General features: G+C 39.8%; 1 protein-coding gene across 18 annotated transcripts in view; it reads left to right on the forward strand.

Moving 5' to 3' along the window:
• NEK10 (NIMA related kinase 10) overlaps positions 1-26502 on the forward strand; it is a 227458-nt gene that overhangs the window by 189888 nt on the left and 11068 nt on the right. For 15 of the 18 annotated variants that reach the window (XM_026006386.2, XM_026006380.2, XM_026006383.2 and 12 more), the window contains 3 exons: positions 12-112; positions 8559-8669; positions 25118-25226. In XM_026006386.2, coding sequence (XP_025862171.1) covers positions 12-112; positions 8559-8669; positions 25118-25226 — 321 coding nt within the window. The remainder of the gene's footprint in view (positions 1-11; positions 113-8558; positions 8670-25117; positions 25227-26502) is intronic. The other 3 variants (XM_072726668.1, XM_026006382.2, XM_072726672.1) reach the window with 1 other exon arrangement.

Raw genomic sequence — 26502 nt, forward strand, 5'->3', positions numbered from 1 at the left:
ATCATCCGCAGCATCTGCAGGGATTGCTGTGTCCCAGAGGAAAGTACGACAGATCAGTGATCCTATTCAGCAGATCTTAATTCAGCTGCACAAAATCATCTATATCACCCAGGTCAGTGTGCTAGTTTTTTATTTACATTTCATCTTAAGTACAAATTTGATACTAATACTGTTGAAAAACTACTTTGTGGAACTTTCAATTGGAGTGAATGCTAATTTTTATCCCCTCCAACTACATATATTTGAGAGCATTTTGGCTTAGCAGCAGGGATAGAAAGATTGTTGGATAAAAAAAGCAAATATGGCAGGTTTCCCCTATGACTCCTAACCTACTCTTTCATTGTCAGTATCCCACAAAAAATAAACTTCAACATAAATGGCCCTTCAATGTAGGAGTGAAAGTGGAAACAGGGCTGAGTTCTGAATAGCATTACTACAGGGAAGAAAGGAAAGTAGCGCCTGCTCACTAATCCTGAGGATTCTAGGTTAAAACTAGAATACCTCAGAGAAATGAAAACACAAGGTCCAAGATTATTAAAGCTCCTTATTTAAAGTGCCTTAAATCTCAGTAACTCTTAGGCACTGGGGGAACAATCACTGTTAGAAAATGGCTATTAATTATTTACAGAAATCTGTCTAATGATGAGCAACTTGAATGTTCATTTACCAAAGTTGACCAAAGTCTTATTGTTAATAAGAAAATAAATTTTTGTAGATGAAGTGTAAGCATTTGGACAAGAAACTAAAGAGTATTCTGGAGCTTAAGATTGCATGTCTTATGTAGTTCATTCATTCATTCATTTGACATATAATTATTAGGTGCCTACTATTAGGTGCTACTGCTCTATGCACTTGAGACATATCAAAGAGCAAGTCATATAAACAATTCCTCAGTCTAAGATCCAGAGGGCCATTCTGATGAGCCCATCAGTTGCCAATTGTGGCAATTCCAATTATACATTCGAGTACTAGAGAGAAATACCACCAGGTCAGTGGACCAACTGGGCCCACTGTAAGTCATACTGGGGAAATACATTTAACCTCCCCCTCCAAAGCAAACAAACAAACAAAAAATACATGTTGATTAGTTTACCACAGTGACTCTAGTAATTGATGCCAGTTTATAACCAGTGTCCAGTCTTCTCTGAAAGCCTGTGCATTTCTTTCTCCCCAGTGTACAGTCACTCTAACAAATGGCTGCAAGTCTCTTTGGGAAAGGTTTGTAAGAAAATTTATAGTGTATACTTACAGCAGTGTTTCTCTGGACCCTTCCTAAAAAGGTCCCAGCTTTCCCACTCATTAAGGGCTTTGGTTCTTTGAATTGACCGAGGTCTAGAAACTGTATGAGAGGCTATGACTCTCCACTATGGCAACAGCAACTCAGGTCTTTTTTTTTTTTTTGTCTATCTTTTTTTGTCTATCTTTTTTTTGTCTTTCTTTTCTGTTATTTGGATTAAAGAATACTCTAGTAAACTGACCATCTGTTTCCTTCCAAGGAACACTCTAGTCAGTTAACCACCACCAGAGATCTCTGTGCCAAGGCATTCTAATTAACAGTACATCTCTCTTACCCTTTATGTAAGTGCTCCCAACTTGTCATTGTGACAAAGTTGTCACTTGGCTTTTGTTTGAGACCACATCATCCCCATCGGAATCATATACTTTCAGTGTTGTACCTGGTCTACAAAGGGAAGCAACCACAGAAGTTATTTTAAGGATGCTGGTGCACCCCTATCTAATGTATTTCTCAGTGCCTTAGTGAGAGGAGTAGGCTTGCTGAACGTAATTGAGGAGTGAGTGTGCAGGTCATACACGGTAAATCCACCCCAGCATGCCTGTCTGTCTCCCCAAGCTTTTGAATTCCCTCTTCCACATACCAGGGAAGCTCTGGCATTTTGTCCTCATTAAATGTAGGCACCATTGAGTTCAAGTAGTAAGACACCAACCAATTAAGCAGTTACCTTCAGCTGCACGACTAACATGAAATCTGAACTCCAGTAAGAGCACCTGTGTGAATGAATTCAGCCTAATCTAGGGCTACAGTTTACCCTTCTTGGCCTAAAACCCTTAGCATCTACTACACATGTTCTCTGGGTTGCTGCTAATATATAATAGCAAAGTCTTGCACTTCTTTGGATGGGTAAGCTATTTCCTTCTGGGTCATAGTGTATACCAATTCCCCGGAATCATATTGAGATATGACCCTAGGAATGGATTTAACTCTCATTGTTGTGGGCCTTATGAGGAATAGGCATTCCTTTTTAAGATATCACTCCTCATCTGTCTCAGATAAGGGTGGTGTAGAGTTTTCAAGCAAAGGAAAGCTTGACTTCTCAGACACGGAGTGACAAGCTACTTCTGCTGGCAATGATACCTCCGAGTGACTTGAAGTTCAAGATTGTTGGTTTTATCTGGATCCAGCAAAATATTCCTATTTCAAGTTTTAGGATCCTATTCTTTTCTCTAAATTTCACATGAGAAACTTAGCACAGTATACATTCAGCTGACATTGTAATTTAGAAACTGCCCAATTAAATTTGCATTTGATTATCAGCTGTATCAGTGCTGTGGTAGCAAGAAATAACAGGTTTTTAGGGCTATCATGTAATCTCTCTGGGCCTTAGACTATGACTTGAACTGAAAGTTAAAGGACCAAGCTTCATACTGTCTAGCAGCCACGTTTGGCAGCCACTTGAGCTTCCAGGGCACTTGCTTCAGTTGGTTCTTTATCATGATGATACCCTAATTAGTTGTGATGCCACTGCATGCCATGGGTTATCTGCATCCTATGTCCTATGGCAAAACTCAGCACTGGACTCAGTTCCAAGGGCACAATCCAACCAATTTCCAAATCCCATCTGTCCTTTTTCTGGGACCTTCCTCGGACCAACTGTATCAGTGAGGGTCCAGTTAGGAGACAGAAACCACACAGTAATTTCAACAGGGAAGATTTAATATAAAGAATTGTTGAAAAATTATTAATAATAACAGGGTATTATTTAAAAAGGAGAGGGAAAGATATCTAAAGAATATAGGAAGAGCATATATGGAAGTCATTACTTACAGGCCTGAAGCACAGCACCCAAGAAAGGAACAAAATAGAAGAGGACAACCCTATCCTGGGCTGAGGTCCATACCTCATTGGAAGGATCAGAGAAATCCACTGAGGTGCTGTGCTAGAGAAACTTGTAGGGAAGTCTTCCTCAGGGGATTAGGGCAAGTCATCCATGGTGAGGTATCGTGCTGTGGAACTCACTGGAAATCTGCACATCAGGCTTAGGCCAAGAAATGCCCTCTCTGGGACCAGAGGAGACTGCCCACTGGTTGGTGCTGCACCATGGAACATTCTGGGAAGCTGCATGCAAGATTGGTGCCACTGAAGTTGTCTGGGGGTGAGCACAATTTGGGGGTCCCCATTGCAGCTGACCACTCAGTGCTGCAGAAAGGAAGCAAGACAGGAGCATCACTGGAACCAGACAAGCACCACCCTCCTCCAGCAACCCTCCAGCACTCTCTACTGACAGAGCTGAACATCCTGGCAAAGGAGAAATTCCAGTGTCACATACAAGGCACCGAAGGGTGGATTTGGAACTGAGAGGCTGCTACTGGGCAGCCGGCACACTTAGCCTGGGGGCTATGCAAGGGCTCCCTTCTTTGGGATTGACTCAGCCCTGATTTTCTCACTGCTTCCCCTTTGGCTTCCCCTAGCCTGGCTCTCTTCTATCACATTTTTCCCTAAATCAGGCAGGCATTCTCTTCAGTCACCCTGCAGGCTAGCCTTTTGAGACTCAAGAATCTGAAATGGATTACTTTTTCCTCCATTTTCTGCTGTCAACCTTCCCCTTAGGCAATCACACAGAATTGTCTACCTGATTAAATGAAAGAGGGTGTCGGGGTGCATGGCAATATGAGGGGGATATAGAAAATTGGTTAATAAGACATAAGCTGCCATATCTCTATTGAGTAAGTGCATTTCCATTTAAATGCTGATGTAGAAATATGAGGAGGCATTCTTAACTTTTGTGTTATGGAAATAACCTTAAATAGCGTATTGGTTACTTCAATGCTTAAACTACTAAATTGAGAGAAAATAGACTTTGAAATTTAAATACAGTTTCCATATGCCTGTCTTGCTAATTTTTATATAATAAAAAAACTTTTTAATGGATGTATTCCATTTCTTTATTGGATTTCAAAGTATGTTAAAGCAAGAATGAAATGATGATAAAATCTTATTATTATGCTCTCACACTGCCAGCATAAAAAATGATTTCATATTTTTTGGCAAGATGGTATTCCATGCTACAAGTTCAGACATAACCACTGTGGTTTTTAAAATGTATTTCCAGAATACTTGAAAGTTTATGACATTGCAAATAGTAAGGAATATTTCCCCTCTGGGGAACTTTAAATTACAATGCTAACCCAAGTCAATGCCTTTCAAATAAAGGAGATAAAACAAGTCCAAACATTATACTCTTATATTTGCTATAGGTTGACGACCAAGATCAGTTCTCTGTGTCTGCTAATTACAAAGGAAAACTGATGAAAGTAAATCTGAATAAACAACACACAAACAAACATCTTTTCTTGTCTACATGTTTATTTCCAAGTCAAACTCCCTTGCAGACTTATGCTGTGACAGCTACCCTGAATCGCAGGGCCAGATCCCTCCTGACAACCGCAGATAACCTTACAGAAGAAATTGCTTACTTTTGGCCGGTGGTGGCCTCTCTATCCAGTTTCCATGGAGACAGATCTTGGAAATCATATAAAAGCAACTATTTTAAAGGCAGGATGTTAAAATCCTTATGCTGTCCTCATTGATTTGACATCTGTTTTTATCAAAACTAAGATTGTAATCTTAAGACAGCCAGCTGAGAATGAAATCAGTGGTTCATTTCCATTGCTGGAAACTAAAATCCATCTTTGGGCACATAAGGTGACTGATGTACATATGTTGCCTTTTAGTACAAATCTTTGTATGTGATTGCTTAGGTAAGACCTACACAACCAACTTAAGCTTTGGATTTAATTCTGTACATAGGATTTGATTGCTTTTTTAAAGAAAGGCTTTCTTTTTTTTTTAAGATTTGTATTTATTTATTCATGAGAGACACAGAAAGAGAGGCAAAGACACAGGCAGAGGGAGAAGCAGGCTCCATGCAAGGAGCCCGATGTGGGACTCCATCTCGGAACTCCAGGATCACGCCCTGAGCCAAAGGCAGACGCTCAACCACTGAGCCACCCCGGCATCCCAAGAAAGGCTTTGAAAATCAGGATATGGCAACTTTTAAAAATTAAACATCTGTCTCCTAGAAAACAGACAGGGAGTTTAGGTGGATCTCCTTTGGACTGCCATTTTAACAATCTCCGCTGTTGCCAACAAAACAAAAAAAAAATGTGTCTGGGAACAGCAATGTGCTATCCCTCAGATGAAGTTATACTACCTATGGTCATCAGTAAAACATACTGGTTTTTTCAGCAGTAGTGAAGGATGAAATTAGAATCATCATTACTTTCTCTTATCTGGATCTCCTGGTTCCTAATGGGAAGAGGGGCAAATTAAATAGAGTTTAAGGTAAAGCCCTGTATCTAAGTGCACTCATGTTTTCAGGGTTTGCAAATTCTAAGAGAAAGCTTACATTTTGTGTATTTATTTTGATAATAACCTTTGAGTATTTTTTTTTAGCATTTAGGGAAATATCTTAAGCAATAATGTATCGAAATAATTTGTTCCTATAGTAAGATATTATTTAAGTCACTTCAAATTGGGTTCTTTCTACTACTGATGGCCTGCTGACATATTCTTAGAGATACTAGAGAATGTATCTTTAGAAAGTATCCATATATGATAGAAGTTCAAGAGACTCTAGTGTAGAATATAGAGATCAGATTTCATTTGTTTCTGTTGTGACTTTGGTATAGTAAAAACAAACAAGAAATAAGCTTTTGTTGAGAGATTCTTTTCTAGAATCAGTTTCTTTATCAGTAAAATTTGGGTAGCTTACGGGACTATTTTTGCTAAAGGAAATAAAGTATGTGAATTGTTTATAAAGCATTACTGTAGTAATACTAGTGGTGGTGTGTTTGCTCCAGTGTAATGGTTGTGTTAAAAGACGTACTACCTCAGAAAATATCTTTTCATGTTACGTAAGTCTTTAAACTCTGATTTCCTTAGCTTTAAGATCGTACCTGCTTTATAAGTTAATTGTGCAGAGAAAAGTGACGTAATACACACAAAGGAGTAATCATAGTAACCGGCACATACAAATTGTAGGTATTAATATTCTGTTCTTAGTATTATAGTCCTTATATATAATAGAGTAGCATACTTGCATCTTCTGCAATTGAACTATGCATGAGTCATCATTCTGTGCAAAATTTTAAATTCTTCCATGAAAATTTTAAACATAGGCTGCTGTCTATAGGGACAAACAATTCCAATAAGCTAAAGTAGCTTTCTAATACTGCCCTGTATATGAATCTTAAGTTGACTGTTAACTTATTCAAGAAAGACTGTGAACTTATTCACAATTCATTAATTGTGAGAATTAATTCAAGCAATCAGAAGCAATGAAAGCAATTCTATGTTAACGAGAGGCTTATCAAGTTAAATGAATAGCAAGGATTTTAAGAATATTTGAATTAGTAATCTACTGGGAGCTGCCAGTGTTGGGGTCTCTTTTAAAGGAACCTGTGGACCCAATGTACTTCACACCTTCAAAGTTTGCTGTGCAGACTATTAGGTGTATCAGAGAAGGCTTGCTGCCACCTTCCCTGGCAATTAGAATCATGCAAGGCGACTAGATGGTCCTGGTCCGACACTGCCCTCTGGTGTTTGATTTAGGGAAGTGGCAGTTTCTAGTGCATTACAGTAGAGAATTACCAAATCCCAAAAGGTATCTCTTGGCATTTCTCCCATCCCTTCTCCTCTCTAACCAATTCTCTTGTTGGAAAGTATGAAAATAACCCTTCCCTTCACTATCAGATCCTATTTTTAAGTTAAATCCATTCTACTTTTGCTAATCTCTCATGCACACATATATCACTTATACTCATTTTCCTTATTATCTGTCTTCCAAATATTTGCTCATTAATGCCAAGAACTCTCTCTGTTTCTCTCCCCCAGCCTCTCTCCACATTTATTTATTTCCTTTTTCATTCCATGTAGAAGGACATCAATAATTATGACTATTTGCTGGAGAGAGGGAGAATGATTACATCTGGAGCAAGGTACAAGAATGCTATAGTATTGACATAAAAAGAGCTCGGTTGAGATTCAGTGCTGTATTTGCTTGATACAATAGAGGTTTATTTCTCATTTAGCTAAAGTCAGAAAGGTCAGGTGGTACTTGTCCATCTTGTGGCTGTGCCACCTGGAAAGGGTGGAATCTAAGCTCCTTGCCCAGGATGGACAAGGACAATGGAAGCATGGTGGCTTTGCATTTCCTCATCCTCAGAGTGATACATATCATTTTCATTGGACAAAAGTAGTTATATGGCATCAAACCTAAACTATAAGGGAGTATAGAAAAATGGAGTGGGGGTGGGTAAATAACTGTCACTACCACATTTTTTTTCTTTTGATGTGAACTTTGAATTATAATCTTGTATTTTTGTTTGTTTGATTTGTTTTGCTTTGTTTTTAATCTTGAGAGAGCACCTACTACCGTGTTTTCCTTCCCACTTAGCCATCTTTGTTTTACTGATTCTTTTTCATCTCCTTCCAAATCCTCTCCATATTTTAAACAAACCAGACATTATTTACACTCTGAGACCTCTTATCATGCTGACCCTATTTCTTTACTCTCTTATTCTTCTCTCAAACTTTACTTCATCCCTCTGTGCTCTTTGGGATCTTTGGTTTCTTTGTACAAATTCAACCTGCAAAGCACTCCAAAATCAATTTTTTGAAATCCACAGTTTCATCCAATCACCATGTTTTCTAAGACTTTAATGTGACTTCCTACTAAGTTATTAAATCCAATTCATCCTGGCTTAGCCCCAATGTACATTCATTCTTTTCTTCTTGACAAGATTGATCCTTACAATCTGACTTCTCTCCATGTGAACATTCAGGAGCATTCACAGACAAGACATCTGACTATGTAGCAATGCAGATATATACTTCCTTTTCCAAAGTATCAGATCCTTTAGGACAAGGGCCTTGGTTAGGATGTTTAGCAAAGTTCTGGGCATTACATAAACACCTTAAACATCTGGTAGAATGCATCCTTCCTTGTGAAGTGGTCTTCTTTACCAAATTCATTGTGTATGTGAAATTTAGTTGTTATATGAAAAATAATACCAATAGAATGAAAGAACAATAGGAGAAATGGAAGCAGGCTTTTGAAAGAGAGAAGAGTAATATATTTCTTCTGGATTGTGGAATGAAAGATTATCACACCTTGTTATGCTATTCAGAGTAAAATTGTTATCTTATTTAGTCCTGTTGAATCAATATTGTTACACTGACCCTCAGTGAATGCTTCCAGGGAGTCATCTGTGCAGTGTTAACAATTTGCTTATAATAACTGTTTTCTCATTTTATGCAGCTCCCTCCAGCTTTGCACCACAATTTGAAAAGAAGGGTTATAGAGAGATTCAAGAAATCCCTCTTCAGCCAGCAGAGTAACCCTTGCAATTTGAAATCTGAAATTAAAAAGGTACAGTATTCGACCTTTAGGAACTCTTTTTTGGCTATCAAAAACACATCATAAGAGTTAAATTTTTTGTTTTGTACTTTACACTCCATCCTCTATTCAAGGATCTTATCATTAACAGTTTGTTTTAGTCCTTTCAAGCTGCTATAAAAAAAGAGATACCATCAACTGGGGAGCTTGTAATGGCAGATTGCTCACAGTTCTGAAAGCTGGAGGTCCAGTATCAATGGGCCAGCATGGTCAAGTTTGGTACAAGCCTTCTTCCCATTTATAGACTTGTGACTTTTTCCTGTCCTCACATGGCAAGGAAGCAAGGAAACTGGGAGCTCTATGTAAGGACACTTTTTTTTTGGAATAGCACTTCCATAGGGGCCCTGCCCTTATGGCTTAATTACCTCGCAATGACCCTACCTCCCAATACCATCACCTGGGGGGGTTAGGTTTCAGGAGGGAAATTTAAAGTGATGCAACCATTCAGATCATAGCGCCACTTATGATACAAAATTGAGGATGTCTTTGCTTTTGCCTTTCTCACCTTTATTTCTGTAGCCATCATGTCAAAAAACTAATAGTTCTTTCAGTATAATTGCACATGTTTTCCTAGGAATAAATGTTATTAAATATCTTTAATTAATATATATATTTTAGCCTTTTTCAAGAGAATTCTATTCCAATATTTTGTTAGAACCTTCTCCAACAAGCCTGTAAATTGGGCTATGCCACTCTGAACAAGTCATTTAACTATCTGAAGCTGTGACTTTTAATCTCCTATGAGGGTAGAATGAACCATGGTTGACTGTTGAACAGCATGGGGATTAGGGGCACTGATCCCCTGCTCCCACACAGTTGAAAATCCATGTATAACTTTTTAAAAAAGATTTATTGGGATTCTGGGTGGGTCAGGGGTTGAGTGTCTGCCTTCGGCTCAGGGTGTGATCCCAGGGTCCCAGGATTGAGTCTCACATCGAGCTTCCTGCATGGAGCCTGCTTCTCCCTCTGCCTATGTTCCTGACTCTCTCTGTGTCTCTCATGGATAGATAAATAAAATCTTTTTAAAAAAGAAAGGAAGGAAGGAAGGAAGGAAGGAAGGAAGGAAGGAAGGAAGGAAGGAGGAAGAAAGAAGAAAGAAAGAAAGAAAGAAAGAAAGAAAGAAAGAAAGAAAGAAAGATAGATAGATTGATTTATTCATCTTAGAGATAGGGAGCATGAGCACACACAAGTTAAGGGAGAAGCAGAGGGAGAGAGAATCTCAGCCAGACCCGATCCCCATTCCCTGACTGAGCATGGAGCCAGCCATGGGGCTTGATCTCATGACCCATGAGATCATGAGCTGAGCTGCAACCAAGAGTCAGACACTTAACTGACTGAGCTACCCAGGTGCCCTGAAAATCCATGTATAACTTTTGACTCCCCCAAAAACCTTAACAACTAACTGCTTACTATTGATCAGAAGGTTTGCCAATGACATAATAGGGGATTGACACACATTTTGTATGTTATGTGTTATATACTGTATTCTTACAATAAAGTGAGCTAGAAATAAGAAAATGTTAAGGAAGAGAAAATACATTTTCAGTACTGTACTGTAAGAAATCCACTTGTAAGTGGACCCATGCAATTCAAATCTGTGTTGTTCAAGAGCCAATTGTATTTCTAAGCTGCTTTCCATCTTTGACATTCTAGAATCTCCTAGACCTTGGGTGTTAGTAAATATTTCTATTCATACACACAAAAACTAAATCACAAAGAAGGTAAATCAACCAGACAGAAGGAAAATTGGTTGTCTCTAATTAGCACAACTTGATGACAGGAAATCCCTTTGTCTTGGCTGATAGCCTTTTCTATACATTGGGAAGTGTTTACAAGCCCTCCTTCTCCCCAGAATTAATCTCCCCTTTCTCCAAGCAGTTTGGCCCTGCTCCAGTTTTATCTATATATTTTTTAAGTTTTATCATACACTTAAACTTTGAAACAGTTAGGTGGCCAATGAACTTCTTTAAAGTTTCTTTCTCCTTTAATGGATCCAATCTTTTTTTTTTTTTTTTAAAGATTTTATTTATTTATTCAGAGAGAGAGAGAGAGAGAGGCAGAGACACAGGCAGAGGGAGAAGCAGGCTCCATGCAGGGAGCCCAACATGGGACTCGATCCCGGGTCTCCAGGATCACACCCCGGGCTGCAGGCGGCACTAAACCACTGCGCCACTGGGGCTGCCCTAATGGATCCAATCTTAAGCATAAATGTACTTCTTATTCAGGCAGTATGATAGGCTCTTTGATAAGAAATGCAAACAGTGTGTTTGCTCTGTTGCCTTACATCAGTGATGTCTGCAAATACACAAACGAGGTGGAAAAAGAGATACAGCAGCAGGTAAACAAAACATAAACCCTACCTCATCAGAGATGAAAGAGCACAATTTCTTTCAAGGATTGTGTTGGCAAATCAGGCCAAGAAACAAAGCTCGAGTAGCTCAAAACAGAAGTGGAGGATACTGCCGATATTTATTTTATTATATTTATATATTATATCATGAATACCAATACATATATTTTAGGGAGGCAGAGACTCAAATCTCCCATGAAAAATATTACATGTTGCCAAGTTTTTATGCTCTTATTAAAATATATGCAGAATAATCCAGTTTGTACACAAATCTATTTTAACAGAAATCCCAGCTTTAAGAGATGAAAAGTGCCTACAGCAAACTGATGCACGAAGGTGCCTCTGACTCTTCCCCTGATGCTGTGATTTTCCACCAGTGCACGTCCTTAAAGCTGATCACTTTCTCTTTTGTAACTGACGTCTATTGGTTTGCATCCCTTCCTTGCTCTCTTTCTCTTCTCTCCTGATAGAAAAAAGATACTCTTTTGTTAAAATGGTCCCACCTACCTTGTCAGCCTACCTCTGTGCAGTGGCGGCACCTCTCAGAGCACTTACCTTCTGTCCTCGGTTTGGGGAGTGAAAACGAATTAATGGGGTGGTAGAGAGTGTTCAGGGAGTCTGAGTGAGGGAACTCAAGGGGGCACAGACTTAGCCGTCTTTTCAACTTTGTTTAGAGGCAGATTATTTTTTTTTAATTAATTTTTATTGGTGTTCAATTTACCAACATACAGAGAAACACCCAGTGCTCATCCCGTCAAGTGTCCGCCTCAGTGCCCGTCACCCATTCCCCTCCACCCCCCGCCCTCCTCCCCTTCCACCACCCCCAGTTCGTTTCCCAGAGTTAGGAGTCTTTATGTTCTGTCTCCCTTCCTGATAATTCCCAACATTTCTTTTCCCTTCCTTTATATTCCCTTTCACTATTTTTTATATTCCCCAAATGAATGAGAACATACACTGTTTGTCCTTCTCCGATTGACTTATTTCATTCAGCATAATACCCTCCAGTTCCATCCACGTTGAAGCAAATGGTGGGTATTTGTCGTTTCTAATGGCTGAGTAATATTCCATTGTATACATAGACCACATCTTCTTTATCCATTCATCTTTCGATGGACACCGAGGCTCCTTCCACAGTTTGGCTATTGTGGACATTGCTGCTAGAAACATCGGGGTGCAGGTGTCCCGGCGTTTCATTGCATCTGAATCTTTGGGGTAAATCCCCAACAGTGCAATTGCTGGGTCGTAGGGCAGGTTTATTTTTAACTCTTTGAGGAACCTCCACACAGTTTTCCAGAGTGGCTGCACCAGTTCACATTCCCACCAACAGTGTAAGAGGGTTCCCTTTTCTCCGCATCCTCTCCAACATTTGTTGTTTCCTGCCTTGTTAATTTTCCCCATTCTCACTGGTGTGAGGTGGTATCTCATTGTGGTTTTGATTTGTATTTCCCTGATGGCAAGTGATGCAGAGCATTTTCTCATGTGCATGTTGGCCATGTCCATGTCTTCCTCTGTGAGATTTCTCTTCATGTCTTTTGCCCATTTCATGATTGGGTTGTTTGTTTCTTTGGTGTTGAGTTTAATAAGTTCTTTATAGATCTTGGAAACTAGCCCTTTATCTGATACGTCATTTGCAAATATCTTCTCCCATTCTGTAGGTTGTCTTTTAGTTTTGTTGACTGTATCCTTTGCTGTGCAAAAGCTTCTTATCTTGATGAAGTCCCAATAGTTCATTTTTGCTTTTGTTTCTTTTGCCTTTGTGGATGTATCTTGCAAGAAGTTACTGTGGCCAAGTTCAAAAAGGGTGTTGCCTGTGTTCTCTTCTATGATTTTGATGGACTCTTGTCTCACATTTAGATCTCTCATCCATTTTGAGTTTATCTTTGTGTATGGTGAAAGAGAGTGGTCCAGTTTCATTCTTCTGCATGTGGATGTCCAATTTTCCCAGCACCATTTATTAAAGAGACTGTCTTTCTTCCAGTGGATAGTCTTTCCTCCTTTATCGAATATTAGTTGACCATACATTTCAGGGTCCACTTCTGGGTTCTCTATTCTGTTCCATTGATCTATGTGTCTGTTTTTGTGCCAGTACCACACTGTCTTGATGACCACAGCTTTGTAGTACAACCTGAAATCTGGCATTGTGATGCCCCCAGCTATGGTTTTCTTTTTTAAAATTCCCCTGGCTATTCGGGGTCTTTTCTGATTCCACACAAATCTTAAAATAATTTGTGCTAACTCTCTGAAGAAAGTCCATGGTATTTTGATAGGGATTGCTTTAAACGTGTAAATTGCCCTGGGTAACATTGACATTTTTACAATATTAATTTTGCCAATCCATGAGCATGGAATATTTTTCCATCTCTTTGTGTCTTTTAGAGACAGATTAAATTCTCCTTTGAGGAATGCTCTGGTCCCCTTCTCCGGTACTACATGCTCCTGGTGATTCATACCACTGTGGTGTTTACCCTCCCGATCATAGAAGCAGGTCTGCTCTCCTGTGCACGAAACGGATCTTCTGCCTGGAATATTAACATACTTCCTGTTCTCCACTGCTGAACTGAGAGGCCAGCTCCCCCGTAAAAATCTCTCTCAATTTCCTGTTCAGAATTAATCTCCCCTTTCTCTGTGCTTCAGTCACTTTTTCACTTACATTGTCATGTTTTAATTTTTTAAATTTTTTTTAAAGGTTTCATTTATTTATTCATGAGAGACACACAGAGAGAGTCAGAGACATAGGCAGAGGGAGAAGCAGACTCCCTGTGGGGAGCCCGATGTGAGACTCAGGATCATGACCTGAGCCGAATGCAGACACTCAACCACTGAGCCACCCAGGCATCCCCATTGTTGTTGTTTTATCTGGCTTGGATTTATGTTTTTCCCAAAGGCAGTGAGTATGTTGTATTAATCTTTGATTGCCTAGAGTCTCACACAGTGCCTGGCACATGGCAGATGTGTGATTGTTGAATATAGAATATATACTATATTGATAATAATCTATATTGGTACTATTCCTTATTGATGTATATAACATATGATATATATTGATACATATAATATTTGTATAATTTTTATTAATATAAAGAGAAGCCCTCCTGTCCTCATTTAAACATAAACGAGAAAAGTTTGTGGCCTCTATTTTTCTCCCTTTCTAGTCTAATCTTTTGTTAGTCATAATTTTTGTTCAGAAATGGATCTTTCATCCCCTGTATAATCTTGGTGGAGTGGCCAATTAGCCTTTGACTGAAATAGTCATCCCCAAAGGACTGTTGAAGAAGCAAGCAGTGACAGCACATAAATGCATTTGATTTCCACCTTCTCCCCTGAAACTTGTCCTAAAATCCAGGGACTCCATGTCTCCAGTTTGAGGAATCATTATGGGATGATTGTACCTTCTGATAAATGGCCTAAGACCCGGCAGGATATATAGAAGAGTGAAAAAAGAGAAAAGCCCTTTTCTAAGAAACTAAGCTCTTTATTTATGACTTACTTAAGCTGATCTTCAGTCCAGTCTGCTCAGCCTTGGCTAAAATTGTGAGGAGAATAAAGCATGTGAGTAATTGTATAGCATTTTGGGAAACTAGGATTTTCGGCATGAGAGGAAGGAGAAACAGAAACAAGATGGAATATATTCATTCAAATTAGAATTGGAAATACCAATATGAAGGAGTATGAATTATGATAATTCTTTTCTTTAAAAAACTACACATATTTCTTAATATTTTTACTAAGTTGTTTAGAAACTAAGCAAGCAGCAGTGAGCTCCCTTGGAAATATAACTGATAGCAGCTCTAGAGCAGAAACTAAAAGGGATTAGATGGAATGTCTTGACATAATAGATCATGTAGCAAAGATGCCTTCAAGGATTACTGAGGATGTGTCTATAGGACTCAGGAGTCAACTTAAGGAGGCTATCTATTGGATAATTAGAGCATCAATAAGAATAATAACTGCAGTGGATTGAAAGCATTAAATAAAGTTTCAGTCTAAGAGTTCATGAGAGTAAAAAAAAAAAAATCCCTCATTGGTTTCCTTTGGAGGATGCTAAGTAACCAATTCATTATTTTCAAAACTACTTACAGAAGGAAAGAATCAAACCTTTTTTCTGCCATTGCCTTAAGAATTTTATCCCAGGGTAACTCAATTGATAAGGGGGGAGTTTCTTATTAAAGTAATACTTCAGCTAATAAGAACCAGAGGTATAAAAATACCGTGTTGCAGCCTCTAATGAAATAATGGAGCTAGACATCATCACCAGTGGCTTGCTAATGTCACCAAAAGAGGGGCATCCAGATGTTATAGGTCTCCTGACAGACATGCAGTACCATCTATGAAATATATTTGCTAAAAGTTTGGATCTGCATCTGAGGAAGCTTCTATTTTGGAAGTGAGCAGAGTATGGTTTTTGGAAATAAAGTTATTGGAACCCAACCACATAAATTCACTCATGTTATCTATGGTTGCATTCACATTATAGGCACAGTTGAGGAGCTGTGACAGAGACTACATGCCCTGTAAATCTGTAAACATTTCTTATCTGGCCCTCTACCGAAGAAGTTTGCCAATCTCTGCTCTACATCTAGCTACCCACTTGCAGCAAGTACATGGGCCAAGAGAACGTGTTAAATGACACCATGGGGATAGTCAGAAAATCCAGGCTGGGGAATTCTACTGGAAAAATGACATCTTTTCTTAAATAAATAAATTGCAAGGAGAGGAGAGCACTTCTCTTTGGTTCCTAATCTGTACTTCAGCTCAGATCAGCAACGTCAAGCTTACGTTATTCAATAGCTGGCATCTCTTTAATTCCTAACTCCAGGATTCTGGCTCTTTTCCAATTAGTAGACTGCTCCTTTTCTGCTTTAATTAATGTCTTTTTATGCACATTAATAATTACGCCTTATATTTGCCTAGCCCTTTTCAGGGCCTGATGAGGGCATCATAAATCAGCAGTGCCCACCTGTTTGGACCAAGTGGAGAACTTCCTATATCAGGGCTGTCCCACCCAGAGGGTGGGGGGAGGGGGACACTATTCATCTTCTCCCTAGATACCACCTTCAGTGTCTGAATGGAGATCCTGAGAGGATGAGCTCCTGGTTGTAGATTGCCTTTTTTGAGTTTGGGAATTCTTCATTAGAAACATAATCTTTGGTGGAAATATAAACAGCGCATCAGCTTCCAGGGGAAGAAGGGGTGAGGGGAGGGATGCTATGTGCATTCCATGGAGTGTGGATGATAGACCATCCATGTGAAGGTGCACATGCATACGTGTGTGAGTGCTTAAGTATCAGAGAATAGTGAGTATAGTCATGTCTGTCAACAAAGTGGCCTATAAAAACTTTATAAGAAAGAGTAGAAAGAAGCTGTAGGTTAGAGAAGATGAAAAATAAGACAATATATTATGTCTTAACATGTTATAACAGTCAAAAAGGACAGGAAAATCTAAAGGAAAAAAGATCAGAGGACTGGTGAGTGATGTGTGATGTAACACATCAAAAATTTTCTCACTTCTGTCACCTAATTTCATTTATACTGTTTCATTTCCTTCAGAGTCCTACCTCCACTGATTAGATTCCAAATAATTGGTGTAGTTGTTCTGCAGCAAAGGCAACCTTATTTTATGATAAGGAAAAGAAGATACAGTTCAGGAATTTAATGAAGATTATATTTTTGTGTTCCTTTTTTTATTTCTCATTTAGGTTTTGGCTAAAAGCACTATATTCTCAATTGAACAATGAAGTGCTAAAATTGCTCAATGCTTGCTCCAAATCAGTGAGTTCTGGGGGAGCGGGGTAGTAACAATGATACAGTCTGTTCTCTCTCTCATTTTTTAAAGATTTTATTTATTTATCTGACAGAAGAGAGCACAAGCAGGGGGAGTGGGAGAAGGAGAAGCAGACACTCCCCTGAGCAGGGAGCTTGAAGTGGGGCTCACAGTACCAGGACCCTGGGATCATGACCTGGGCTGAAGGCAGATGCCTAACTGACTGAGCCACCCAGGTGCCCCCAGTCTGTTCTCTTTAATATTTACTTGGCTTAGTTCAAAAGTATGTACAGTCCTTTGCTCTTTAGAACTATAGATACTATGTTTAATAGTTTATATAAACTATGTTTATTCAGAGCAGGAGAGCCCTTTTATGTCAGTTCAGAAGGAGGGTCTTAAGGATTCCTCCAAACAGAACATATATGCCAAAGATGGGAGTACCTCTCTAAGCTGAATGTTTGAGAGGAGAGAGTGCCCACATAGCACTGGTCCAGGACTGCTGAACTACCTCCGCACCTCTGGCAGCCATCAGGGCAGCTGCTCTGAACAGTTAGTTCTGTGGTAGCATCCACATCCTTCCTACTGGGTGACCATTTTCTTGCCTAGCTGGTATGTCCAGAATTGGACTCTCTACCTTCTTCCTCCTTCCTGCATCTGCATCACTATTACTGGAGGCATGTTTTCCTTCCACTCAGTCTTTAAACTTTGCAGTCATGTTCAGCTGCTCCATGTTATTTATTTTGTTCCTTAAGTCATTAACATCTTTGGATCTTCTTTGCATAGGCGGTTTTGCTTGCCCTTTATGTGAAAGCCCTGGGTCATAGCCCTGGTTCTGCCACTTACTAGCTATGTTCCTTGAGCACATTCCTTTTCAGTGTCCCCATCTGTAAAACTGGGATAATGCTTACCTTGGAGGTAGTTGCAAGAATCAGATGGAACATCCAGTATGTCTAGAATGTTTAAGTACTCATAAGTGGCTGTAGGCACTACTGGTATTATTAGGGAAGGGTACTTGATCTTCCTCTTGGTTACCACCTAGTTCCAACTCTTAGCACTTCTTGCTGGCACTACTGTCACAGTTTCTTTTCTGACCTCCCCTTTCTCCAATCCATCTTGCCAGACTAAGTTTCTAAATACTGCTTTTTTTTTTTAAGCATACCAAAAAACCTTAGTGGCCTCCAGTTTCCTGCCTCACCATCTAAACCCTGGCATCTAGTTTTTGGGGCCCAGCCTCCAGTTTCCTGCCTCACCATCCAAACCCTGGCATCTAGTTTTTGGGGCCCAGCCTCCAGTTTCCTGCCTCACCATCCAAACCCTGGCATCTAGTTTTTTGGGCCCACATTATTTGCAGGAGCCTTCTCTGGGTCTACATCCACTCTGACATCTCTAGCCCCATGCAGACTGTCATGCAATTGTGTCCAGAGTGATCCTTTCAGAACAGAAATCTGACCACGCCACACATGCACACACACCCAGAAAGCTGTTCAGGGGCTCTAAGCATAAACTGCCAAATCCTCCCCACAGTATTCACAGTCCCATTTGGTCCAAGCCCTGCCCACCTTTCTTTTTATTTTATTTTATTTTATTTTTTTATTGGTGTTCAATTTGCCAACATATAGAATAACACCCAGTGCTCATCCCATCAAGTGCCCCCCTCAGTGCCTGTCACCCAGTCACCCCCACCCCCCCCCGCCCACCTCCCCTTCCACCACCCCTAGTTCGTTTCCCAGAGTTAGGAGTCTCTCATGTTCTGTCTCCCTTTCTGATACTTCCCACTCATTTTTTCTCTTTTCCCCTTTATTCCCTTTCACTGTTTTTTTATATTCCCCAAATGAATGAGAGCATATAATGTTTGTCCTTCTCCGATTGACCTATTTCACTCAGCATAATGCCCTTCAGTTCCATCCACATTGAAGAAAATGGTGGGTATTTGTCGTTTCTTATGGCTGAGTAATATTCCATTGTATACATAGACCACATCTTCTTTATCCATTCATCTTTTCTACCCTCATCTCATACCTGTCTTTCTCTTTGTTGTCCCACACCAGCCACAGGTACCATCTGGGGTCTGTCTGCTTCCTCCTGTGTCTTTGCAAATGCTTGTTTTCCTGCCTCTCAAGATCTTCCGTCTCCATCCTTTACTCATCCTTACTCATTCTTTCAGCTCTCAGCCTAAGTGTCTTTTTTTTTTTTTTTTTTTTTTTTTTTCGGGAAAGCCTTTCCCGTCTAAGGTAAATCTGCTTGTTACCTCCTAGAACCATAGGCCCATCCTTCTGTACATTCAGCACAGTTGCAATTTCACATATATCCAAGTGGACATTTCACAGATGTATTCCTCCCTAATTAGGCAGTAAGCTCCCAGAATACAATTTTTGGCCACCATGGGCTGTTTTCATTGTTTGGATCTGTGTGTGTGTGTGTGTGTGTGTGTGTGTGTGAGAGAGAGAGAGAGAGAGAGAGAGAGAGAGAGAGAGAGAGACATGATAGCTGATAAAAAATTCCTGCTGAATTAATGAAGGGTGTTTACTTTCCTCTCTTCAATCTAGATCCCCACACTTCTATAACATGCACTTTTGTCATATCCCTTTCATCACCTTGCTACTGGTATGCAGTGCCCAGGTTTTGCCCCCCAAGTTCTACTCACCTGGAATGTCTGCTTTGCTTCCTTGCATCCACCCAAATCCATCCTTCAAAGCTTGGCTCCAGTGTTTCTGCTGCAGAGCTTCTAAAAATCCTGCTGGTCTTCATGAAACATACCTCCTTTTGGTAGCTGAGAACTCCCTACCTCATTTTACACTTCATTGTTTATTCCTTTGCTCTGTTTTTCAAGTACATTAGTGTCTTTCCCCAAGCAAATTGTAAATCGTTTCGTTGCTGTGTCCTCCTTGGTGCCCAGCATAGTGCTGATAGTCTGGGGAGGTCATTGGTATATGTGATTTGATGGTTTTCATCTCTGTTTTACAAAACCTGCTCAGATCATAACATATAGTAAGAGGCAAAAAAGATGTGCTAGAAGAACATGTATGTCAAAGAACTGAACTGGAAAAAGTTCTGAGAGTTTCTGTAATAAAAATAAATGTATTCAAACATAAGACTAATGAATTTTCGCCCTTGCCTTCATCCACGGGCATCCTTCTGAGGGTTTGCAGTTCTTTTTTTTTAATAATAAATTTATGTTTTATTGGTGTTCAATTTGCCAACATACAGAATAACACCCAGTGCTTATCCCATCAAGTGCCCACCTTAGTGCCCGCCACCCAGTCATGCCCACCCCCCGCCCACCTCCCCTTCCACCACCCCTAGTTCGTTTCCCAGAGTTAGGAGTCTTCCATGTTCTGTCTCCCTTTCTGCTATTTCACACTTATTTTTCCTCCTTTCCCCTTTATTCCCTTTCACTATTATTTATAGTCCCCAAATGAATGAGACCATATAATGTTTGTCCTTCTCCGATTGACTTATTTCACTTAGCATAATACCCTCCAGGTCCATCCAAGTTGAAGCAAATGGTGGGTATTTGTCGTTTCTAATGGCTGAATAATATTCCATTGTATACATAAACCACATCTTCTTTATCCATTCATCTTTCGATGGACACTGAGGCTCCTTCCACAGTTTGGCTATTGTGGACATTGCTGTTAGAAACATCGGGGTGTGGGATCCCTGGGTGGCGCAGCGGTTTGGCGCCTGCCTTTGGCCCAGGGCGCAATCCTGGAGACCCAGGATCGAATCCCACATCGGGCTCCCGGTGCATGGAGCCTGCTTCTCCCTCTGCCTATGTCTCTGCCTCTCTCTCTCTCTCTCTCTCTCTCTCTCTCTCTCTCTGTGACTATCATAAATAAATAAAAAAATTTAAAAAAAAAAGAAACATCGGGGTGCAGGTGTCCTGACGTTTCATTGCATCTGTGTCTTTGGGGCAAATCCCCAGCAGTGCAATTGCTGGGTTGTAGGGGCAGATTTATTTTTAACTCTTTGAGGAACCTCCACACAGTTTTCCAGAGTGGCTGCACCAGTTCACATTCCCACCAACAGTGTAAGAGGGTTCCCTTTTCTCCGCATCGTCTCCCAACATTTGTGGTTTCCTGCCTTGTTAATTTTCCCCATTCTCACTGGTGTGAGTTGGTATCTCATTGTAGTTTTGATTTGTATTTCCCTGATGGCAAGTGATGCAGAGCATTTTCTCATGTGCGTGTTGGCCATGTCTATGTCTTCCTCTGTGAGATTTCATGTCTTTTGCTCATTTCATGATTGGATTGTTTGTTTCTCTGGTGTTGAGTTTAATTAAGTTCTTTATAGATCTTGGAAACTAGCCCTTTATCTGATACGTCATTTGCAAATATCTTCTCCCATTCTGTAGGTTGTCTTTTAGTTTTGTTGACTGTATCCGTTGCTGTGCAAAAGCTTCTTATCTTGATGAAGTCCCAATAGTTCATTTTTGCTTTTGTTTCTTTTGCCTTCGTGGATGTGTCTTGCAAGAAGTTACTGTGGCTGAGTTCAAAAAGGGTGTTGCCTGTGTTCTCCTCTAGGATTTTGATGGAATCTTGTTTCACATTTAGATCTTTCATCCATTTTGAGTTTATCTTTGTGTATGGTGTAAGAGAGTGGTCTAGCAGTCATCAAAAACCTCCCAAGACACAAAACTCCAGGGCCAGATGGCTTCCCTGGGGAATTCTATCAAACGTTTAAAGAAGAAACCATACCTATTCTACTAAAGCTGTTTGGAAAGATGGAAAGAGATGGAGTACTTTCAAACTCATTCTATGAGGCCAGCATCACCTTAATTCCAAAACCAGACAAACACACAACAAAAAAGGAGAATTATAGACCAATATCCCTGATGAACATGGATGCAAAAATTCTCAACAAGGTACTAGCCAATAGGATCCAACAGTACATTAAGAAGATTAGTCTTCTAAGACCAGAAGATTGGTCACCATGACCAAGTAGGATTTATCCCCGGGATGCAAGGCTGGTTCAACACTCGTAAAACAATCAATGTGATTCATCATATCAGCAAGAGAAAAAACAAGAACCATATGATCCTTTCAATAGATGCAGAGAAAACATTTGACAAAAATACAGCATCCATTCCTGATCAAAACTCTTCAGAGTGTAGGGATAGAGGGAACATTCCTCAACATTTTAAAAGCCATCTACAAAAAGCCCACAGCAAATATAATTCTCAATGGGGAAGCACTGAGAGCCTTTCCCCTAAGATCAGGAACAAGACAGGGATGTCCACTCTCACCATTGCTATTCAACATAGTACTAGAAGTCCTAGGCTCAGCAATCAGACAACAAAAAGAGATAAAAGGCATTCAAATTGGCAAAGAAGAGTCAAACTCTCCCTCTTCGCCGATGACATGATACTCTACATAGAAAACCCAAAAGACTCCACCCCAAGATTGCTAGAACTCATACAGCAATTTGGCAGTGTGGCAAGATACAAAATCAATGCCCAGAAGTCAGTGGCATTTCTATACACTAACAGTGAGACTGAAGAAAGAGAAATTAAGGAGTCAATCCCATTTACAATTGCACCCGAAAGCATAAGATAGCTAGGAATAAACCTAACCCAAGAGGTAAATGATCTATACCCTAAAAACTATAGAACACTTCTGAAAGAAATTGAGGAAGACACAAAGAGATGGAAAAATATTCCATGCTCATGGATTGGCAAAATTAATATTGTGAAAATGTCAATGTTACCCAGGGCAATTTACACATTTAATGCAATCCCTATCAAAATACCATGGACTTTCTTCAGAGAGTTAGCACAAATTATTTTAAGATTTGTGTGGAATCAGAAAAGACCCCGAATAGCCAGGGGAATTTTAAAAAAGAAAACCATAGCTGGGGGCATCACAATGCCAGATTTCAGGTTGTACTACAAAGCTGTGGTCATCAAGACAGTGTGGTACTGGCACAAAAACAGACACATAGATCAATGGAACAGAATAGAGAACCCAGAAGTGGACCCTGAAATGTATGGTCAACTAATATTCGATAAAGGAGGAAAGACTATCCACTGGAAGAAAGACAGTCTCTTCAATAAATGGTGCTGGGAAAAGTGGACATCCACATGCAGGGCTTGCAGTTCTTAAGCTGAAGGAGACGGCTTATGTAAGAGGCATGGGGAACCTTGAACATTCCTCTCCTTAAGGTTTGAATCAATGAAAAGGGCATATCCTTGTCTTCATAAAATGGCTATCTCGACCTTTCCAGCTCACAACTCATGTACTTCACTGTGCAGTTTAAAACACCATCCTGCCTGTGAAGGAGTTAGGATTCCAATGTGTTTACCTAATAAGTTGACTTAACTAAGCTTTCTATAATTAGGATGAGCATTTCAGGCAGCCAAATTACTCCTATGCTCAACCACATGAAAAACAATCCCATCTGAAGTCATTTGGAAGGCAACACTAGGAAATCATTTTCAGCATTACAAGAGATATTAAGAAGCTTAGTTGGAGCAACCTACTGGCTTGGCTGCGAGAAATACAGTGTTTAGGCCTACCTCTGTGGCATCTTAATAGCAGTGTTGAGAATGTTACTAAGCATGTGACTATCAGATCTTCCGCATTACAATATATTATAATCTTGTCATTTTACAGATGAGTTATGAGTTTTATCATTTGTCACTGAAGGAAAATAAATTTTCTAGAATAAAAAAGAATGGCGCCATAGTTTTTTTCTAGAGTGTAATACTCATTGGCAACATGGAGACTGGTAAACACAAAAATAATTTGTTATTAGTAGTGTCCAAAGTGCACAGTTGGAATAATTATCAATTGCTCATATAAAATGTTCTTATTAAGGTATAAAGTGCATAATGCATCCAGTAAGGTACCTGTACAGCTCCATGGACTTTTATGTACATATTCCCCGGGGTGACTACCACCCGTCACTATAGAACCTTTCCAGTACTAAAAAAGGCTCCTGCCTGCCTTTTCCTAGTCCTCCTGCCACAGTGTAATCATTATCTTAATCTTCATTGCCATTGGTTAGTTTTGTCTGATTGTGAAAATGCCTATACGTGAAGTTATACATTATGTCTTCTTTGGTGTTATTTGGCTTCTTTTGCTTAACATTCCTTCATGTAGCTGTTCTTTCTTTTGTGTGCTTTAAAGAATCACATTGGATGAGCACACCACAATATACCTATGCTGTCTGTTGACATTTGGACTTTCTCCAGTTTTGGGTCAGAAGTCCTCATTTCTCTTGTGTGTTTACCTAAGAGTTGGAATGCAAGATCATACAGTAGACATATGTTGCTGAATCTTAATGAATACTGCCAGTTTTCTCAAGTGATTGAACAATGGTATATTTTAATTCATGACCAGAGTATGTGAATCCAAAGTAACTACTGTTGCATAGTCCAAATTGTGACAGTTGTTTCTGGTTTATTAATAAGAATTGGCATTTTAAAATTATATGAATATAAGCATGAAAACTTGACCAGTCCAAGTGCTGGTTGGAATTAAAGGTAAAAGAAGGTTGAGAAATGTTTATAGCCTGAAATTCCACTTAAAAAATTCAGATTTGTGGAAGAGCATTAAACAATTAGAATCTTAATAAAGTCTGTCATTTAGTGAATTACTCTTTAGAGTGTTAGGGATTCATGTTTGGAGATTAAAATTAAGCAATAGTAATTTAGAAAAATGTCTTAAGAAACTTGCTTGCCTCAGTCTAGCAAGGAGGCATTGTTTAAAACAGATGCATGAGGGATCCCTGGGTGGCGCAGCGGTTTGGCGCCTGCCTTTGGCCCAGGGCGCGATCCTGGAGACCTGGGATCGAATCCCACATCAGGCTCCCGGTGCATGGAGCCTGTTTCTCCCTCTGCCTGTGTCTCTGCCTCTCTCTCTCTCTCTCTCTCTCTCTGTGACTATCATAAATAAAAAAATAAATAAAAAAAAAACAGATGCATGAGAAACAATGATGATGTGGGCTAAACATATTGTTCTGCTGAATAATTGAGTTTATTCTTCATATGCCTGATACAAATAACATTTTGATGTCCCAAACCTATGCCATTATTTTTCTATCCATTTTTGTCCTGCTCTCATAAAGCCATAAAGTGCAGAGTTCTTTTTATTTTTTCATGTGACCAGGGAATTGTCTACCTTGCTTTCACTGTAATTTGCTTGCTTCTGATTTATAAGTTCTTTTGAAAGGAAGATGTGCCTTTATCTATTTACAAGAGATTGAAAACCACAAGCACTAAATTCTCCATGCTGAGACATAGGGAAAGAGGTCTCCTGTCATTTGCTTCTGACTGTAGAATAACCTGTGGCTTTGCCTTTTCCGTTCCAGTTATCTCAGGGATCTCCAGAACCAATCGAGCCCAACTTTTTCACAACAGATTACCATTTATTACATCATTCATCAGGTGGAAACAGCCTGTCCCCAGACGAACCAGCAGGTAATGGTCTTTACCACAGGAAATCGGGCTTTCACAAAGATATATATTGTTTGGATCAACAGCTATCCTTAAAAGATTATCTTCAATTTAAAAGAAAAATAGAACTTATTTTGATTATCTATGGCAATGGTTAGAAGGGATATACAGTAGGAATATAGAAATTCCCTATAATTTATCTTACCCTGTTGTGGCAGCTTCCTTGATCATTTATTAATGCCATAAACAAACAGCAGAATCTGTGTGGGTGAATTGTATTTCCTTCTATTTCTTCTTATCTGATGAGGGAAAATCAATTACCCAAAAGCATCCAGGGAGATAAAAGGCAGAAATGAAGAGTTTGAATATTTAAAATGGAGAACATTTGAAACTTTATCTGAAGAATCCACATCAAACATATTTAATTTGTTTTTCTTTTTTACATAAATCTCTCATCGGGAGGCTATATAGCATGGGGATTAAAGGTGCAGATTCTCAAAACCTGGATACCCAAATTTGAACCTCAGCTCAAACATTTAGCACTTGACCTTGGGCAAATTATTTGGCCTCTCGAACCTCAGTTTCCTTGCCTATAAAATGGGAGTAAACATGGTCTTTGGCACTATAAGGTTATAATGAGGATCAATGTAAACATAGAAAAAATGCTTGGCCATTAGAAGGGGTACAGGATAATGTGACTCTTGTGATAATTGAACTCTAAGAAGAGGCCTTCAAGCCTCTCTGAGGATTCAGAGTTCCTAAATAATATTCAAATCCCAACTAGAATGGGTCACTTGGTGTCAGGGATAGGAATGACAGTGAAAGGGGGACTCGCCATCCCCTCCTCAATTTGGGCAAATTATTTCATATACTGATTCTCAAGCTTTCCCTACCTCTTGGACTCCTGGGTTAAAGCCAACCTGTAGGCAGAATTACATTTAAAATAATCCCTGAGAAACCCATAAGATCAGAATAAACTGGTTTCTAAAGTCTTGCTTTTAAAAGTGCCTCCAGGGCAGGTCAGACAGTCTGCAGGCCAGACTTCTTACAATAGTGATTCTGTTGAAACCAAGAGCTCTGCTGGAAGTCTCTGGGTGGCCTGAGAGGCAATTGACAGACGTCCAGGGCATCTGGAGGTGCCACGCCAGGGTGGAGCAGGCCAGTCTCATCAGAGCAGTCAGGCCGCAGGCTCAGACAGCAGAGCCTGCAGGCACTCTGGGGGACACCTTGGCACCGAGCTTTGAAGAGGAACTGCCAGGACTGACTCATCAGCCTCATGCCTCACCTCAACTTCAACCCA

Source organism: Vulpes vulpes, chromosome 11 (genome assembly GCF_048418805.1).
Source record: "Vulpes vulpes isolate BD-2025 chromosome 11, VulVul3, whole genome shotgun sequence".
Classification (NCBI taxonomy): domain Eukaryota; kingdom Metazoa; phylum Chordata; class Mammalia; order Carnivora; family Canidae; genus Vulpes; species Vulpes vulpes.